The sequence below is a fragment of the Oncorhynchus mykiss genome, chromosome 28 (genome assembly GCF_057628025.1).
Source record: "Oncorhynchus mykiss isolate SJ-2025 chromosome 28, ASM5762802v1, whole genome shotgun sequence".
NCBI lineage: Eukaryota > Metazoa > Chordata > Actinopteri > Salmoniformes > Salmonidae > Oncorhynchus > Oncorhynchus mykiss.
The window spans coordinates 37,818,298-37,839,749 of record NC_143049.1 but is presented as its reverse complement, the minus strand read 5'-3'; the positions used below and the strand labels follow the sequence as shown (position 1 = coordinate 37,839,749).

At 41.4% G+C, this 21,452-nt stretch overlaps 1 protein-coding gene across 3 annotated transcripts in view; it reads left to right on the top strand.

Annotated features, from left to right (window-relative positions):
• Nucleotides 1–21,452, top strand: part of LOC110509116 (cadherin-7) — a 141,022-nt gene that overhangs the window by 107,731 nt on the left and 11,839 nt on the right. For all 3 annotated transcript variants that reach the window (XM_090225630.1, XM_036966569.2, XM_090225629.1), the window contains 2 exons: nucleotides 11,475–11,592; nucleotides 11,947–12,198. In XM_090225630.1, coding sequence (XP_090081756.1) covers nucleotides 11,475–11,592; nucleotides 11,947–12,198 — 370 coding nt within the window. The remainder of the gene's footprint in view (nucleotides 1–11,474; nucleotides 11,593–11,946; nucleotides 12,199–21,452) is intronic.

Below are 21,452 nucleotides of genomic sequence, written 5' to 3'. Positions count from 1 at the left end.
TGACATGCCAAACTTGGAGTTGTAGGAGTTGGCTATATAGTAAAAACAGATCTGAGACCAACCTTCCTGGCTGAACACCACCTGTGTACCATCTAGAATTGGGGCTGAGAGGACATTTTAATAACTGTCATCATGCATTATGTAATTTAAAATCCGTCAACCGCGGTAACTTGTGAAAATCATTGTCATCCCGAGGCTGTGCCACTTAAACAATTCAAAGGAGTCCCTGTTTGCAGCACCGAGAGACACTGAGCAAAACAACATGAAAAACCCTAGCCTACATACTGTACATACACATTCTCCCAAATGAATTAAGTGGATTCCTGTACTACTTTGAAAAGAAACTTCAGGACAATGATGATTTTGATGCTGTTGGGATCTCAATAGACCATCATCAGATAAGGAGTAGCAAAGAATATCAAAACTGTAACTTACGCATATGACAAAAAAGTAAACTTCTTTGGTTTTGGCATTGGCGAGATGTATGTTCACCATGGTTGAATCATGTTTAAATCCGAGCTCCAACAGTGCATTAGTATCTGACACAACAAAGTATCACAACAATACACACAAATCTGACTCCAACCTAAGTGAATGTAAACTTCCGACATAAACTGTATATAATATTTACAAAACCAACGTCAACAGTGCCTTAGACTCCTGTGAGTTCGGCATTCACTGCCAATACCTGATTGTAATTGGATGACAAGGCCAATCCTGTAAAAACAAACAACTTGATTGTGTCCCTGATTGACTAAGCTGCGTTGAAGCCGCCACAAAGAGGGCTTGAAGACAGTTTGTGTGTGTGTGTGTGTGTGTGTGTGTGTGTGTGTGTGTGTGTGTGTGTGTGTGTGTGTGAGTGAGTGAATATTGTTTGCATTCTTCTGTCTCTCCCTTAGGACTCCCGTGTGACGAGAACCCGACCTCACTAATGCTCCTGTGGAAGCAAGTCTGTGACCAAGGGATTGCTACCGCTACCCTTGTGTGAAAGAGAGTAGCATTCATTATCAATGATAACATGAAGACATCTCAAACAGCTACCATTAAGGCCTTAGAAACAACATACTGGGCACAGTGTACCTACCGGCCCTTTGAGAGAGACAGCGGAAGACTGAGCATAAGGGGAAATCAAATCAAAACTTCTGAGACCGTGAGGGTTGTTGAAGTGGTCACAATCACAAACAAAATAGTCAATAGATTGTTGAGAAGTTTGTGTTCTTATTTGTAAGTTCTTAGAGGTTTCTTATTGATCGGGTAGTCCTGGTTTTGTAGCCTGGACGCTCAGCTGGGGGGGGGGATAAGAAGGGGTTTGTGGTGTACTTCAATCTGTCAACAGGAAACTGTATTGTAGGACAGGGGTCTAAGCTGGAAGGGTATTACAATCAAGCAGGCATGTTTTGTTGTTACAAATGGTAATGACCGGTTGCAATGATCAGCGGTAGGGGAGACTAGGGCTGGTTGTCACATGTTTGACTTTTTCCGATATTAGAAGAAAATAGCAATTACTAAGAACCGAGAGCAACAAAATAAATCTGCACACTGGTACCTACTCCCAAGTACCTAGTTTTATCAAGCAAATGGAATTTAATCAGAATAAGAACGTGTTCTTAAACTGACTTGCCTAGTTAAATAAAATTTAAAAAATACAAATAAAATAACATATGCCCCAACCACGTTTCTAATGAAACTTGGGAAGCCTACAAGTTTGTACATTTAATTTACTCCAGAACCCGGGACAAATGTTTTTTTTTTTACAAATTTGAGCATAATACCTCTCAATACAAGTACCATAACCATAACCAGGAAAATACTCATATTAGTCTCTTTCTTAGTTATTGCATCATATCCCCAAGAACACCTTGTTCCCAATGCTTTCTTATTCAAAAAATACACCCGGAGGAACAAATTATGTAAATATGAAAACAGAAGAGCATTGTACGTTTTTTGTAAATCAAGTTTTGTATGTCATCTGTTATGACGTAATTACCTTTCAGTATAATTATAATAACGTTTCAATAATTATGTGCTAAAGACACATTTTAATGTAGTAAAAGCCCTTATCATTGTGACAGCAAAGAGTAAACATAAATGGTTGTTTGTCCTATGGTCGGTTTTCCCTTCGTGTCATTTGTGTGCCCGTTTCAGTCTCTTTGGAGCCTTAAATTACTGTTTATCACTCATTAAGAACTTAAAGATACACTATGTCGCTAATTGTTTACGTAAAAGCTTGCATGTCGGCTGTATGGTTTGAATGAGATGATAGGAGACTACAAGAACCACAAACCCTTAGATTTAGGTTTGTGGTTTGGGAGGTGTGTCTCTTTCTGTCCGATAGGGTATTTTCAGTAAATTAAGGATACCTTTCCCACCATCGGTCCACACACCTAGATATTTCAATTTAGATAGAAATAATTAAAATCTGCAATGGCATTCTTGAAGTACATTTTTAAAGCAATAACATCTTGCCATCACTGTCATATTTATTAAGTGGGCGGCGCGTCGTCCAGGTTTGGTCGGGGTAGGCCGTCAGTGTAAATAATAATTTGTTCTTTTAACTGATTTGCCTAGTTAAATAAAGGTAAACTAAAACGTTTGCCTTTTGAAGGACAGTCAATACAAGGGATTACCAATAGCTGTTCCTAGTTGTTCGTTGTTAATGGCACTATCCTTACATGACCCATGCTCCTCCCTGGAGTTTTTCCTTACAAAAGCAAAGCAATAATGAACAAGCCAAAATGTATTCATTTCCTAAACCCCAAAAGGTTTCCACTTCAGCCGTTGCAATGGAAAACAGATGGCCGGTGTGTAAGCGGGTATGTAAGCGTCAGTCCCTAAGTCCCATCGGCATCCCACACCTGCAATGGGGTCATTCGTGTAGTTTGTCTCGCTCTGCCTTCTGTTTTCTATCTCAGGGTGCCTGCTCTATTGTTTAGGGTGCCCTTGATTCGGCCATTTTTCCAACTGTCATCCCATTATTGGTTATGATGTGTCGTCCAGTGCTGATTTTGACTGCCAGGTGGGTTTTCACACAATGGCAGACGATGAAGAAGAAGAACAACACTAAATCCCGTACAGAGTACCAATTGTTATATGTCGGTCCAGCACTTGTCAAAGTTATTATTTGAATGTATGTCTTTTTCCATAATGGCTGCCGCCTTCCTAAATGGCTGCTATAGGATTTGAATAGTAACTGTCTGGCTAACAAGTAGACCCGATGTAGCGTGACGGGTCTGAGGTGTCGTCTCTGCCCAGCCTTTCGTACACGTGTAGCATTTCTAGCTGACTGCATGTTATCTAGGGGGGCTTCCATGGAGCGACGGATAATAATGTGAAAAAGGTTACAGTTTGTTATCACAGATAACCGATATAATAATACACCTACAATATCCACTACACGATCAAAAGTATATGGACACTGGTTCTGGGGAAGTATATACACTACATGATCAAACTTATATGGACACTGGTTCTGGGGAGGTATATACACTACATGATCAAAAGTATATGGACACTGGTTCTGGGAAGTATATACACTACACACTGGGAAGGTGTCCGCTAGGTGTTGGAACATTGCTGCAGAGATTTGCTTCCATTCAGCCACAAGAGCATTAGTGAGGTCGAGGCACTGATGTTGGGCGATTAGGCCTGGCTCGCAGTCGGTGTTCGATGGGGTTGAGGTCAGGGCTCTGTTCAGGCCAGTCAAGTTCTTCCACATCGATCTCGACATGCATTTCTGAATGGACCTCGCTTTGTGCACGGGGTTATTGCCATGCTGGAACAGATTCTAGACTCAAGATTCTAGAATGACATTCCAGAATCGTCTAGAATGTCATTGTATGCTGTAACGTTAAGACCGTTATTCCTCCTCCACCAAACTTTACAGTTGGAACTATGCATTGGGGCAGGTAGTGTTCTCCTGGCACCGCTAAGCCGACATTCGTCCGTCGGACTGCCAGATAGTGAAGCGTAATTCATCCATCCAGAGAATGTGTTTCCACTGAGTCCAGTGGCTTGTGTGCGGCTGCTTGGCCATGGAAACCATGGAAACCCATTTCATGAAGCTCCAGACTAACAGTTCTTGTGCTGACGTTGATTCCAGAGGCAGTTTGGAACTCAGTTGTGAATGTTGCAACCGAGGAAAGACGATTTCTACGCGCTACGTGCTTCAGCACTCGGTGTTCCCGTTCTGTGAGCTTGTGTGGCCTACCACTTTGCGGCTGAGCCGTTGTTGCTCCTAGATGTTGACCGGTGCAGATCTAGCAGGGCAGAAATTTCAATAACTGACTTGTTGGAAAGGTGGCATCCTATGATGGTGCCACGTCAAAAGTCACTGAGCTCTTCAGTAAGGCCATTCTGCTGCCAATGTTTGTCTATCGAGATTGCATGGCTGTCTGCACGATGTCATACACTTATCAGCAACGGGTGTGGCTGTAGTAGCCGAATCCATTAATTTGAAGCGGAGTCCACATACTTTTGTGTGTACATATATATATATATATATATATATATATATATATATATATATATATATATATGTACACACAAAAGTATAGTGTACCTATAATATACCTATAGTACCATTAACCATGGGCACTTTTCAGTCAAGGGCCCTTTTTGGGGAAATTGCATGATCTTGAAAGGGTGAACAATACAGTATATATGGGTAAAGCATGCTATCTTCCAAGTGTATGTTATATGATGTTATATGATCTATAATTTACATATCTATCTCGCTGTCGGCTACTTGACCCATGACACCGTTTTTGAACCCTGTCCTCATAGCAATATACTGAAAACAAATATAAACGCAACATGTAAAGTTGCTGGTCTCAAAGCAGAAAATGTGCTCATAAATAAATCAAACAGAAAATTAAAACAAATAGAAAATAAACCAAACACATAAATAACACTTATATAAAATAAACTGTTTACTTCTACATGATTTATTTGATGATCCTAAAAAAAAGCCCTTTAACCTCTCAAAGTCCTGTGCCAAATATTCACTCACTGTTAAGTGAGACGGGACAACACGTATTGAGCTACCTAAACAAATAAGACACAAAATCCATCCAGATAATCACGTGGGTTTAAACTTTAAATCCTCGCACGGACAAGGTAGCATATTTAGGGATTTATGTCAATTTATCACACAAAATAATACAGTTGTTGTTGCTTTACTCACTCCCACCGTGCATCCCAAATGGAATCATATTCATTATATAGGGCTCTGGTCAAAAGTAGTGCACTATGTAGGGAATAGGGTTCCATAGGGCTCTGGTCTAAAGTAGTGCACTATGTAGGGAATAGGGTGACATAGGGCTCTGGTCAAAAGTAGTGCACTATGTAGGGAATAGGGTTCCATAGGGCTCTGGTCAAAAGTAGTGCACTATATAGGGTGAACTAGGGCTCTGGTCAAACGTAGTGCACTATATAGGGAATAGGGTGCCATAGGGCTCTTGTCTAAAGTAGTGCACTATATAGGGAATTGGGTGCCATAGGGCTCTGGTCTAAAGTAGTGAACTATGTAGGGAAGAGGGTTCCATTTGGGACAGAAACCCTGTTGGCATGGTGGTGCAGTTCCAGTTTCCAGGAGATTTTCTCATATTGAGGTTTTGTGCTGACTTGCTCTTCACGAGGGCAGGGCTCGGCACGGCCGGTGTTTTACCCAGCCAAAGCTAGGGGGATTAGGCAACCGCAGAGCGTCGGGCCGGGGGGAATCTTCTTATAGCGCCACCTGATGGGGCCTCCACTGATAATCATCTTTTAAACACAGCACTTTTAAATGGTGTGTTTTTTTTTTCATGTGTGTCATAAATCGTAAGCCAGCCCGGGAATGGCTTTTCCACTTTAATGCTTAAATTGTCAGAGGCAAACATTGTGTGTACTGATTTCTCTGTGTGTCTGTGTGTGTGTGTGTGTGTGTGTGTGTGTGTGTGTGTGTGTGTGTGTGTGTGTGTGCGTGCGTGCGTGCGTGCGTGTGTGTGTGCAGTGTTAGTTATTTGGCTTAAACTCGCGGCGCTGTCCCTCTTCCATTTAGTTTGGAAGTGATATGATGGTGTTTATGAGATCATTTCAAGGTGATATAATAATAGAATTCACACTCCTATGTATTTTTAATCTATTTCAAATCAAATGTTATTTGTCACATGCTTCGTAAACAGCAGGAGTAGACTAACAGTGAAACGCTTACTTCCCGGGCCCTTCCCAACAATGCAGAGTAAAAAAAAATGTTTGTGATTATAGAAAAACAATAACACCAAGGAATATATACACAATTAGTAATGATAACTGGGTTATATACACAGGATACCAGTACCAAGTCGAAGTGCAGGGGTACGAGTTAATTGAGGTAGATACAGTGCAGAAAGTATTCGCCTTTTAAACATTTTTGTTTTGTTACAGCCTGAATTTAAAATTGATTACATTTTTTTAAAAATTCTGTCACTGCCTACACATAATACCTTATCAGGTCAAAGTGGAATTAGGTTTTTGGACATTTTTATAACTTGATAAAAAGCTGCAAATGTCTTGAGTCAATAAGTATTCAACCCCATTTTCTTATGGCAAGCCTAAATAAGTTTAGGAGTAAAATATTTGCTCAACATGTCACATAATAAGTTGCATGGACTCACCTGTGTGAACGACTTCCTCATCTCTGTACCCCACACATGTAATTATGTGTAAGGTCCCTCAGTCAAGCAGTGCATTTCAAACACAGATTCAACCACAAAGACCAGGGAGGTCTTCCAATGCCTCGCAAAGAAGTGCACCTTTTGGTAGATGGGTAAAAAAAATATCCCTTTGAACATGGTGAAGTTAATAATTACACTTTGGCCAGTGTATCAACTCGGAGCTCCCGAGTGGTGCTGCGGTCTAAGGCACTGCATCTCAGTACTAGAGGTGTCACTACAGACCCGTGTCCAATTCCAGGCTGTATCACAACCAGCTGTGATCGGGAGTCCCATAGGGCAATGTACAATTGGCTCAGTGTCGTCCGGGTTAGGGTTTGGCCGGGGTGGGCCATCATTGTAAAGTAAGAATTTGTTCTTAACTGACTTGCCTAGTTAAATAAAGGTTAAATAAATAAAAATTACAAAAATCAATACACCCAGTCACTACAAAGATACAGGCATCCTTTTTTAACTCGGTAGCCGTAGAGGAAGGAAATTGCTCAGGGATTTCACAATGAGGCCAATGGTGACTTTAAAACAGTTACAGAGTTTAATGGTTGTGGCAGGAGAAACCTGAGGATGAATTAACAACATTATAGTAACTCCACAATACAAACTCAACTGACAGTGAAAAGGAGGAAGTCCGTACAGAATAAAAATATTCCAAAACATGTATCCTGTTTGCAACAAGGCAGTAAAGTAATACTGAGAAGAAAAAAAATCAGGGCCAAATCATTGACAGAGTGACAAAAAGGAAGCCTGTACAGAATTTTAAAAATCCAATACAACACATTACTGAGTACTACTCTCCATATTTTCAAGCATAGTGGTGGCTGCATCATGTTATAGGTATGCTTGTAATCATTAAGGACTGGAGAGTTTTTCAGGATAAAAAAAAATGTATAGATTGGAGCTAAGCACATGCAAAATCCTAGAGAAAAACCTGGTTCAATCTGCTTTCCACCAGACACTGGGAGATGAATTCACCTTTCAGCAGGACAATAACCTAAAACACAAGGCCAAATATACACTGGAGTTGCTTACCAAGAAGATGGTGAATGTTCCTGAGTGGCTGAGTTACAGTTTTGACTTGAAAATAATTGAAAATCTATGGCAAGACCTGAAAATGGTTGTCAAGGATCAACAACCATTTTGTCAGAGCTTGAATAATTTTGAAAAGAATAATGGGCAAATGTTGCACAATCTAGGTGTGGAAATTTCTAAGAAATGTACCCTGAAAGATTAAGTTGTAGTCACTGCCAAAAGTCCTTCAAGAAAGTATTGACTAAGGGGTGTTACTATTAATGTAAATGAGATATTTCTATATTTCATATTAAATACATTTGCAAACATTTCTAAAAACACGTTTTCACTTTGTCATTATGGGGTACTGTGTGTAGATGGGTGAGGAAGAAAAATATTATTGAATCCATTTTGAATTCTGGCTGTAACACAACAAAATGTGAAATAAGTCAATGGGTATGAGTACTTTTTGTAGGCAATGTATGTACATATAGGTAGGGATAAAGTGACTAGGCAACAGGATAGATAATAGACAGTAGCATCAGCATATGTGATGAGTCAAAAGAGCTAGTGTATAGAGAGTAAATGCATATAGTTAAATAGTTAACCAATCACTATGGACTAACAATTTAGCAATCTTATGGCTTGGGGGTAGAAGCTGTCCTGTTGGTTCCAGATTTGGTGCAATAACTTGGGTGGTTGGAGTCTTTGCCAAATTTTGGGGCCTTCCTCTTTTTGTTGTTCTGCAGCAGACCTAGCTGGCAATACACACACATTTATCAAGTCATATCATATAAATATAATACCAGGTTCTACTAACAATACTCTATATCAACCTAATGAAAAACATACCAATGTAACATTATTGTTATTTTTATGAGTATTGTTGAAAGGGTCATCATTATTGGTAAGAGGCGAATCCTGACCACACGCAGGAGGGTTCAATGGGGATTTTGTAGGTGGTGTAACGGTCTTCTAAATTTGTCCCAGCCCATATATTGAGTGTGGTACTGCCTTTCCCCTCGATGTATCACTTAATATCACCATCCTTATTGTCATGTCAGATGTTATAGCTGGTGTTTTACAGTATATGGCTCTATCTCTTGGTGTGGCCTATTGTCATCTCTGAAAATGTTGTCTGTGCATTTTTATTATAAATGTTGATTTGGCTCTTCTTTTTTCACTCAGTGGTCCAGTATAGAGTTCATATTATGACCCCCTTTGGGGGGTCATGGTGGAGAAAGAAAACAGCCAGGCTAATCCTCAGATAGGCTCCGCAAATCCACCAGGAGTCAGGAGCAGCTTAACATTTGATTTGTGGTTTATCAAGTCAGCCATATCATCCATGGTTCTGAAAAAGGGAGTAAATATTCTGTAATATTTATCGCAATAATATATTCAAACAACAAAGAAATATTTGTATTTTATGCCCAGATTGAAGTAGAATTCAATCAACTCTGATCAATCCATGATAAAGACATGCACTCGAATCTGCAGGAGAGATCCAAAGGAACAAATTAATGAATAGAGGTAATTAATAAAAGCATTTGAGAGAACACATTATTATTACATTTTTTTTGGTATTTTACCCTTTTTTTTTCCCTCCCCGATTTCAATCTTGTCTCATAGCTGCAACTCCCCAACGGGCTCGGGAGAGGTGAAGGTCGAGTCATGCGTCCTCCGAAACATGACCCGCCAAACTGCGCTTCTTAAAACTTCTTAGGGCTGCAATCCCGTTAACGGGATCGATATGACAACAGCCAGTGAAAGTGCAGGACGCCATATTCAAAACAACAGAAATCCCATAATTAAAATTCTTCAAACCCAACCAAATCTTATACCGTTTTAAAGGTAATCTTGTTGTTAATCACACCACAGTGTCCGATTTCAAATAGGCTTTACAGCGAAAGCCCCATAAACGATTATGTTAGGTCACCACCAAGCCACAGAAAAACACAGCATTTTTTCCAGCCAAAGAGAGGAGTCACAAAAAGCACAAATAAAGATAAAATGAATCACTAACCTTTGATGATCTTCATCAGATGACACACATAGTTACATGTATGTTTTGTTTGATGAAGTTCATATTTATATTAAAAAAATCTGAGTTTACATTGGCGCATTACGTTCACTAGTTCCAAAAACATCCAGTGATTTTGCATAGCCACATCGATTCAACAGAAATACTCATCATAAATGTAGATTATAATGGAATTATAGATATACCTCACCTTAATGCAACCGCTGTGTCAGATTTCAAAAAAACTTTACGGAAAAAGCAAACCATTCAATAATCTGAGACGGCGCTCAGAAAACAAATACAATTTTCCGCCATGTTGGAGTCAAACAGAAATCAGATATTACATTATAAATATGCCCTTACCTTTGATGATCTTCATCAGAATGCACTCCCAGGAATCGCTGTTCCACAATAAATGCTTGATTTGTTCAATAATGTCCATTATTTATGTTCAAGTAGCTACTTTTGTTAGCGCGTTAGGTATACAAATCCAAACGCTCATGCATAACTTCGGACAAAAACTTCAAAAAGTTATATTACAGGTCTTAGAAACATTTCAGACTAAGTATGGAATCAATCTTTAGGGTGTTGTTATCATAAATCTTTAATAAAGTTCCAACCGGAGAATTCCTTTGTGTCTAGAGAAGCAATGGAACGCAGGTCGATATGTGAATTGCGTGTGACCAGAAAATGGCTCTCTGCCAGTAACCTGACTCATTCCCTTCTCATTCAGCCTCACAATACAGTAGAAGTCTCATTCAAGTTTCTAAAGACGGTTGACATCTAGTGGAAGCCCTAGGAAGTGCAACTTCATCCATATTCCACTGTAAATTCAATTGGGCCTGGGTAGGAAATCGACCAACCTCAGATTTCTCACTTCCTGTTTGGATTTCTTCTCAGGTTTTTGCCTGCCATATGAGTTCTGTTATATTCACAGACATCATTCAAACAGTTTTAGAAACTTCAGAGTGTTTTCTATCCAATACTAATAATAATATGCATATATTAGCAACTGGGAATGAGGAGCAGGTCGTTTACTCTGGGCACCTCTGGGCACCTTTCATCCAATCTACTCAATACTGCCCCTGCAGCCATAAGAAGTAAACTTTTTAACACGGAAGTCAGTTGCATCAATGTGTCGGAAGAAACACTGTTCAACTGACAACAGAGGTCAGCCTGCAGGCGTCCGGCCCACCACTAGGAGTCACTAGAGCATGATGAGCCAAGTATAGCTTCCTCAGTCAAACCCTCCCCTAACCTGGACGGCACTTGGCCAATTGTGTGCCACCCTATGGGACACCCGATCACGGCCGGTGGTGAAACAGCCCAGGATCGAACCCGGTCTGTAGTGATGCCATTAGCACTGCATTGCAGTGCCTTGTACCACTGTTCCACTCGGAAGGCCCGGGAACACATTTTTATTGAGGGAACACATTTTTATATTGAGAGAATACATTTTCACATCGAAGGAACACATTTTTCTATTGAGGGAATACATTTTATATCGAGGGAGTACATTTTTATTTTGAGGGAACAAATAAAAAATCTGAGGCAACAGATGAAAAAAAAAAGGAGGGAACTGACTTTTTTCTCCCACTATGACCCTTAAGGGGTTCCGTAATATTAAGACAGCTCTCGACAGTAGATAAATACAAGTCTTGCTGAGACTGTTCTAATATAGACACCGTACTCCAGAATGCAACACAATAAACTGAACTGACCTGAACTGAATATAACCTTTGGTCATCTATCCCCTACAGGTCATTGAGACCATCAGTGCTGTTGACCGAGACCAGCCTCAGAGTGGACACCGCTTCTTCTTCTCCCTAACCGCTGAGGCTGCTGGGAATCTCAACTTCACCCTGAGAGACAACAAAGGTAAGTGCCTGACCCGGAATGGGTAGGGGTAAAGGTTAGGGTATAGGGTAGAAACGCCACAAGGATCCCGGATAGCACTAACAGGCCAGACACATGGTCATATTGGGCCGATAAAACTTGCACAGTTGGCAGCAGAACAGTCTAAACAAATAAGGGAGCCATTCAAAATGGATGCTTGGTCACAAGGCAGGAGCAGCTCCACAACCATATTGTGGTTTCCTTGCCTTGATTGTCTATTTTCCATTATGTAAACCCCATATCAGCTAATGTTTGTTATGATATGTTGGAATCCACCAAGTATTACTGTCTGAACACAATTTTATCAGTGTATTGATATGCCTCCCCCTCCCCAAGACAACACGGCTTCTGTGCTGACCAAGCGAGGGGGTTTCCAGCGCCGCCACCAGAACGTGTACCGTCTCCCCGTTCTCATCATGGACAATGGGAGCCCCGCCCTCAGCAGCACCAACACCCTGTCCATCCGGGTGTGCGACTGTGACCCTGATGGGATCCCCCAGTCGTGTGGGAGTGAGAACTCCATGCTCTCAGCGGGCCTCAGCACCGGGGCCCTCATTGCCATCCTGGCCTGCATCCTCACACTACTGGGTAAGCCATTTTACCAAAACAAATCAGGGCCACATCAGGCCTGCAAGCTCCTTCATGTGGCCCCTTGACTGATATCTGATGTTTTACTGCATTAACAGTGTACACTGTTGGAATATAAAATACTGAGTATGTACACTGATGGAGTAGTGTCTCACCAATCACAGTTGCGAGATTAATTCATATTGTCTAACATTACAAGAGAGTCAAAGGAGTTCCAGGCTTTCAAATGAACAACTTCCCTGCAGAACATCAGCCATTAACAACTGAGCAAGCTGCGATGGCGAAGTGGTCAAGGCGTTAGACTTGAAATCTCCTCAGTCAGGTTTGAACCTTGCTCGCAGCGCAATGACTAAACTGTTTTAGGGCTCCCGAGTGGCGCAGCTGTCTAAGGCACTGCATCGCAGTGCTAGAGGTATCACTACAGACCCTGGTTTGATTCCAGGCTGTATCACAACCAGCTGTGATTGGGAGTCCCATAGGGCGGCGCACAATTGGCCCAGTGTTGTCTAGGGTAGGCCATCATTGTAAATAACAATTTGTTCTTAACTGACTTGCCTAGTTAAATACATAAAAACAACTTCACTGTAGAACATCAGGCCTTAACAACTTCACTATAGAACATCAGGCATTAAGAACTTCACTGTAGAACATCAGGCCTTAACAACTTCACTATAGAACATCAGGCATTAACAACTTCACTGTAGAACATCAGGCATGAACAACTTCACTATATAACATCAGGCCTTAACAACTTCACTATAGAACATCAGGCATTAACAACTTCACTATAGAACATCAGGCCTTAACAACTTCACTATAGAACATCAGGCCTTAACAACTTCACTATAGAACATCAGGCCTTAACAACTTCACTATAGAACATCAGGCCTTAACAACTTCACTATAGAACATCAGGCCTTAACCACTTCACTATAGAACATCAGGCATTAACCACTTCACTATAGAACATCAGGCCTTAACAACTTCACTGTAGAACATCAGGCATGAACAACTTCACTGTAGAACATCAGGCATGAACAACTTCACTGTAGAACATCAGGCATGAACAACTTCACTGTAGAACATCAGGCATGAACAACTTCACTGTAGAACATCAGGCATGAACAACTTCACTATAGAACATCAGGCCTTAACAACTTCACTATAGAACATCAGGCCTTAACAACCACTATAGAACATCAGGCCTTAACAACTTCACTATAGAACATCAGGCCTTAACAACTTCACTATAGAACATCAGGCCTTAACAACTTCACTATAGAACATCAGGCCTTAACAACTTCACTATAGAACATCAGGCATTAAGAACGTCACTATAGAACATCAGGCCTTAACAACTTCACTATAGAACATCAGGCATTAACAACTTCACTATAGAACATCAGGCATTAACAACTTCACTATAGAACATCAGGCATTAACAACTTCACTATAGAACATCAGGCATTAACAACTTCACTATAGAACATCAGGCATTAACAACTTCACTATAGAACATCAGGCCTTAACAACTTCACTATAGAACATCAGGCATTAACAACTTCACTATAGAACATCAGGCCTTAACAATTTCACTATAGAACATCAGGCCTTAACAACTTCACTATAGAACATCAGGCATTAACAACTTCACTGTAGAACATCATTCCTTAACAACTTCACTATAGAACATCAGGCATGAACAACTTCACTATAGAACATCAGTCCTTAACAACTTCACTATAGAACATCAGGCCTTAACAACTTCACTACAGAACATCAGGCCTTAACAACTTCACTATAGAACATCGGGCATTAACAACTTCACTATAGAACATCAGGCCTTAACAATTTCACTATAGAACATCAGGCCTTAACCACTTCACTATAGAACATCAGGCATTAACAACTTCACTGTAGAACATCAGGCCTTAACAACTTCACTATAGAACATCAGGCCTTAACAACTTCGCTATAGAACATCAGGCCTTAACAACTTCACTATAGAACATCAGGCCTTAATAACTTCACTATAGAACATCAGGCATTAGCCACTTCACTGTAGAACTGGGGAATTAGCTCAAGTGGTAGATCGCTCGCTTGGCATGCGAGAGGGAGCGGGATCGAATTGCTTAGATAATTGCTGGTTGTCACAAACAAAATCACACAAAAACTAAAATATACACTACCCTTCCAAAGTTTGAGGTCACTAAGGAAAGTCCTTGTTTTTGAAAGAAAATCATTTTTTTTGTCCATTAAAATAATCTAATCAAATTGATTAGAAATACAGTGTAGACATTGTTCATGTTGTAAATGACTATTGTAGCTGGAAACGGCAGATTTATTTTATGGAATATCTACATAGGTGTACAGAAGCCCATTATCAGCAACCATCACTCCTGTGTTCCAATGGTACGTTGTGTTAGCTAATCCAAGTTTAGCATTTTAAATGGCTAATTGGTCATTAGAAAACCCTTTTGCAATTATGTTAGCACAGCGGAAAACGGTTGCGTTGATTAAAGAAGCAATAAAACTGGCCTTCGTTAGACTACTTGAGTATCTGGAGCTGCCTACAAGGCCAGCATCCTGGAGTCGCCTCTTCACTGTTGACGTTGAGATGTGTTTTGCGGGTACTATTTAATTGCCAGTTGAGAACTTGTGAGGCGTCTGTTTCTCAAACTAGACACACTAATGTACTTGTCCTCTTACTCAGTTGTGCACCGGGGCCTCCCACTCCTCTTTCTATTCTGGTTAAAACCAGTCTATTTCCATCTCAGGCTGCCTGATGAAGAGGTTGTTGTGTTGAACGATGTTGTGCCATGCATAAGGTTATTTTCTCCACTGAGATTCTCCCATGTGTTTGTCAGTCACACCCTATGTTAGGAGGTGCCATGGTCCAACCAAGCTCCTCGTGCATCGTACAGCTATGGGATGTAGGGAGACAGTGTAGTTTGTATTTCATTCTTCACATGGTTTTCAAACAAGTTAAACCTCAGACAACTTCTATATTCAGGCTGTTCCCCAATACTCTTTTGTTCTTTTCAACCCTTTCTTTTTTACTTTCGGGTTTCTTCATCTTGCCCCATTGTAAATCTCTCTCTCTCTCTCTCTCTCTCTCTCTCTCTCTCTCTCTCTCTCTCTCTCTCTCTCTCTCTCTCTCTCTCTCTCTCTCTCTCTCTCTCTCTCTCTCTCTCTCTCTCTCTGGGCCCTTTCACCTAAGGTGTCTATCAACAGATTGCTTTGTGATTATTATTTTGGGGGTAGAGAGAGAGAGAGAAGGGATAGAAACAGTCAGTTTCCCAGTTACCTCAGGCTCCTGAGAAAACAGAGGTTTGAGTGAAAGGTCCCTTTCAAAGCTGCAGTTGTGTTATTACTTCCCCCAATGATCCCTTTGCTTAACACCATCTCTGTTAGACAGAATGACTCAACATATTTTCTGTTGATAACGCTAGATATTATGGCCTCCTATAGTCAACTGATCTAAGATCAGTTTTGCCTCTTAGATCATAATGAAGGTAGCCCTTTTCCTCTCCTTTCTGTGTGGGAAGTTGTTTTTGTTTGTTGGCACATTGCCCTTAAGTATCACGGTTGGTTTTTTGTATTGTTTACATATAAATAAAAGGACTATGTACGCTCATCACACCACACCTTGGTCCTCTTCTTTCAACGGCTGTGACGGGGGAGGGGGGGGGGGTCTGATCCAAGATCAGCTTTCCTACTCCGAGATGCTTTGAGTTTCTATCTCCAACGATCATCTTGAATTTCCAAAGATATATGAGGCATGGTTATATGATGTATTTACATGATTTGGCCTCAATGTTCAATCCTGTTATCGTGGAGAATACATTGTGTGGCAGCATCCTTGTATTTCTGAAGACCTCTCCCACATGTTCTTCAGACGGCCAAAGTTCTTCCTGCCTGTCTGGGGCACTGGGTCTGCATCTCACATGGCACCCTATTCCCTTTGTAGTGCACTACTTTTGACCAACCTCCATAGGGCTCTGTTCAAAAAGTAGTGCACCACATAGGGTATAGGGTGCCATGTGAGACGAAGACTAGGATTAGTCCATCGCTGCAAAGCCTCGAACGAGCCGCCATTTTGTGCCAACTATGCCTTTTCCTCCTGGGGTCCAGCCCAGCCTAATCCGTCATGGTCGAGGGCGCGGGGCTGGTGTATATGTAGAGAGCCAGGAGAGACAATGCGGAAAACTGAAAATTACAATATTTTTTAAATAGAGATTTAACTACCGATGAACTTACTGTGTTGGTCACTTATGGTGCTTGAGTCACAATGGGAGAGAAGCACAAGGCCGCAAGCTAAACTGTCCCCACTGAGTCACACTGGGAGAGAAGCACAAGGCCCCAAGCTAAGCTGTCCCCACTGAGTCACAATGGGAGAGAAGCACAAGGCCCCAAGCTAAACTGTCCCCACTGAGTCACAATGGGAGAGAAGCACAAGGCCCCAAGCTAAACTGTCCCTACTGAAGCAGTGTGGCATTTCAGAGTTTTTTGTTGTTGTTATTTCCATTCAACACATTCATGGCCCTTTTAATTGCACCTGGCCCAACTCGTTTGTATTCAGTTGGACAGGCAAAATAAAGCACATTTATGTGGCTGAATAATTGTAATGAGGCAAGCTTGGAGTTTCTGTTCTTTTCTGTACTATCGAGGCAGTCTTAACGAATTTTGGGGGAGCTCCTCAAACTATGACAGCAGCTGTTCCAGAGGTTCATTGTGAGTTCACAATACTGCACCGTTGTTCCCTTTACCTCGTAAAGCTGGATCCATAAATAGATAAACCATAAATAGAGAGGACATGTAAGGTCATCTGCCATAAACTCAGCAAAAAAAGAAACTTCCTCTCACTGTCAACTGCGTTTATGTTCAGCAAACTTAACGTGTAAATGTTTGTATGAACATCAGATTCAACAACTGAGACACAAACTGAACATGTTCCACAGACATGTGACTAACAGAAACTGAATAATGTGTCCCTGAAAAAAGGGAGGGGTCAAAATCAAAAGTAACAGTCAGTGTCTGCTGTGGCCACCAGCTGCATTAAGAACTGCAGTGCATCTCCTCCTCATGGACTGCACCATATTTGCCAGTTGTTGCTGTGAGATGTTACCCCACTCTCCCACAAAGGCACCTGCAAGTTCCTGGATATTTCTGGGGGGAATGGCCTTAGCCCTCACCCTACAATCCAACAGGTCCCAGACGTGTTCAATGGGATTGAGATCCGGGCTCTTCTTTGGCCATGGCAGAACACTGACATTCCTGTCTTGCAGGAAATCACACACAGAACGAGCAGTATGGCTGGTGGCATTGTCATGCTGGAGGGTCATGTCAGGATGAGCCTGCAGGAAGGGTACCACATGAGGGAGGAGGATGTCTTCCCTGTAACGCACAGCGTTGAGATTGCCTGCAATGACAACAAGCTCAGTCCGATGATGCTGTGACACACCACCCCAGACCATGACGGACCCTCCTCTTCCAGACTGATCCCACTCCAGAGTACAGGCCTCGGTGTAACACTCATTCCTTTGCTGATAAACACAAATCTGAATCCAGAAATCTGGCAGTGGCTTCTGATTAAAATTCAATTTTTGCAATTTCAATGACGCTCTCTTGTTCAGATATCGATAAGTGGACTGGAGGCAGGGCATGAAAGGGATATCGAATCCAGTTGTTTGTGTTATCATTTTTGGGAAAGTACCTGCGTAATTGCGAACACAACTCACTCAGGTGCTTCGCTGTATCACATTTGACATTGTCCGTAAGCTTGAGTTCATTTGCACACAAAAAAAATCATACAATGATGGAAAGACCTGTGTGTTGTCCTGTTTATTGCAGACAGAGAAGAGCTCCAACTTCTTAATCATAGCCTCAATTTTTTTCCTGACAATTGAATATAGTTGCGGAGTGTCCCTGTAATCCTAGATTAAGATCATTCAAGCGGGAAAAAACATCACTCAGATAGGCCAGCCCCTGAACACGGGAGTTCAGGGGCCTTACTTTAACAAAGATAACCATTTTCACTGTAGTGTTCAAAACGTCTTTCAAGCTGTCAGGCATTCCCTTGGCAGCAAGAGCCTCTTTGTGGATGCTGCAGTGTACCCAAGTGCCGTCGGGAGCAACTGCTTGCACGTGCGTTACCACTCCACTAGGTCTCCCTGTCATGCGCCATCAGTACAGATACCAACATGAGCAGCAGCTATGTTTGGTTACATACGGACCGTTAGGGAAATTCCTGGGAGAGAGTAACGGTTCATGTGATTGGATATTCATTATTTTTCTAGGCTACCCGTATTTGACATTGTGTTGTTATTTCGCTGAACACTAGATGGTTGAATTTCATTTTTGGCAGTGAAACGAGGCTATTCAGATGAGAGAGAAAAAACTCACCCAAATGTATAGCCCCGTTGAAAAATATAAATGGACTGTTTGAAAATATGAAGGAAAAAAAAGTTTTAAAAAAAAGAATGTATGTTTAAATATATATTTTTTTAAACTCAATCACGTTTTTATTTGGCATACCCCCGATGGCATTGCGCGTACCCCTGGGGGAATACCTGCCCCAAACAAACAAACAAAAAACCCACTCTCGGAGACAACTCGTAAATAGTCCCTTATAGATGTGTCAGTCAGTCAGGTGGCTCGCTGCCGGCAGAGACTTCTATTGCATTAACATTGAAGCCTATCTCAGCAGGACCTCGCTAAAAGCCCGGTTACAGCCTCTAAAAACTATCAGCTTGATATCATAAATGGTCTGTACTTGTATTTATAGCTCTGTGCATGAGTTAAAGACTGGCTATATTTTTCCACCCCCATCCCTCAGCTGTTTACCAAAATCAGCGGTCGGGAGTCGGATTTGTTACTGTTACTTTTAATGTTTAAAGATTAAAGTTACCATTACACCTCAGCAGATTCACATCTGACATTTTTAGGCAACCAACATATTGATGACCATTATATTAAGTCATCTATTATTGAATGAATTGCCCAATGAAATGTCAATGGCTGATGTTTTCCATTGTCTTTTTAAAAATGAAGCAAGAACTGTGTCAATATTTGGTGCATCAGTCAGACACCCAGTCCCCCAAAACCAGTGGCCTGTATCAGATAATATACGACAATGACTGTCTCAATCTGTTCCCTTCATTCTGGCTGACAAAGACTGTCATCGTGGTGATCGGTGAGTGTCCCCATTCAGCTGAAGTACATCGTCACTCTCTTTGCAGTGTTGATTTTAGCATGTAAATCTTGGTGGAGCGAAATACAATATCATTTTTTTTTTTAGATGCACGCCAGCAAATCCACAACACAACACAATACTAAACAATACATGTGTTGCACTGTAACAGTGACGAACGTTGCCCACAAACTGTTTCGGGCCGACATAAAGCTGTCCCAACAGCAGACCCTTCAGCACCATGGAGTGAATCCTTACCACCGCTGCACCTGGCTATCAGCGGAGTCTTGTCTGGCAGAGAAACAGTTCATTCACCATGGAGTGAATCCTTACCACCGCTACACCTGGCTATCAGCGGAGCCTTGTCTGGCAGCGAAACAGTTCATTCACCATGGAGTGAATCCTTACCACCGCTACACCTGGCTATCAGCGGAGCCTTGTCTGGCAGAGAAACAGTTAATTCAGCCTCATTTACTGCCTTTTAAAAAACCATGGCTGATATGGCTGACTTTCTTCAACAAATGTGGTTTCTACTGACAATTGATTTGATTTGAACTATGGCATAAGGGAACGATGAACAGATAAGATGCAATCATGTAATTCTGATTAAGACATTAATGAGCAAACTAATATAACTATTTGTACAGCAACAGAATTCAGAGCATTGGCCTTTTTTACAGTATTCTCTCTGTACACTAAGTCAGAACCGTAGGATAAACAAAGGTGAATATAATCAGACAATGAAAGCTCTTACAATATTCCATGATGACATTTCTCTAAAACAGGCAATCTTAAAGAATATTTTCTTAAAGAAAAACTAACAGGTCTGTGAGAGCCGGAATTCTTACTGGTTGGTACAGTGCCTTGCGAAAGTATTCGGCCCCCTTGAACTTTGCAACCTTTTGCCACATTTCAGGCTTCAAACATAAATATATAAAACTGTCTTTTTTTGTGAAGAATCAACAACAAGTGGGACACAATCATGAAGTGGGGCGACATTTATTGGATATTTCAAACTTTTTTAACAAATCAAAAACTGAAAAATTCAGCCCCTTTACTTTCAGTGCAGCAAACTCTCTCCAGAAGTTCAGTGAGGATCTCTGAATGATCCAATGTTGACCTAAATGACTAATAATGATCAAGTCTCCGTATAAATGCACCTGCACTGTGATAGTCGCAGAGGTCCGTTAAAAGCGCAGAGAGCATCATGAAGAACAAGGAACACACCAGGCAGGTCCGAGATACTGTTGTGAAGAAGTTTAAAGCCGGATTTGGATACAAAAAGATTTCCCAAGCTTTAAACATCCCAAGGAGCACTGTGCAAGCGATAATATTGAAATGGAAGGAGTATCAGACCACTGCAAATCTACCAAGACCTGGCCGTCCCTCTAAACTTTCAGCTCATACAAGGAGAAGACTGATCAGAGATGCAGCCAAGAGGCCCATGATCACTCTGGATGAACTGCAGAGATCTACAGCTGAGGTGGGAGACTCTGTCCATAGGACAACAATCAGTCGTATATTGCACAAATATGGCCTTTATGGAAGAGTGGCAAGAAGAAAGCCATTTCTTAAAGATATCCATAAAAAGTGTCATTTAAAGTTTGCCACAAGCCACCTGGGAGACACACCAAACATGTGGAAGAAGGTGCTCTGGTCAGATGAAACCAAAATTGAACTTTTTGGCAACAATGCAAAACGTTATGTTTGGCGTAAAAGCAACACACTGTCAAACATGGTGGTGGCAGCATCATGGTTTGGGCCTGCTTTTCTTCAGCAGGGACAGGGAAGATGGTTAAAATTGATGGGAAGATGGATGGAGCCAAATACAGGACCATTCTGGAAGAAAACCTGATGGAGTCTGCAAAAGACCTGAGACTGGGACGGAGATTTGTCTTCCAACAAGACAATGATCCAAAACATAAAGCAAAATCTACAATGGAATGGTTCAAAAATAAACATATCCAGGTGTTAGAATGGCCAAGTCAAAGTCCAGACCTGAATCCAATCGAGAATCTGTGGAAAGTGCTGAAAACTGCTGTTCACAAATGCTCTCCATCCA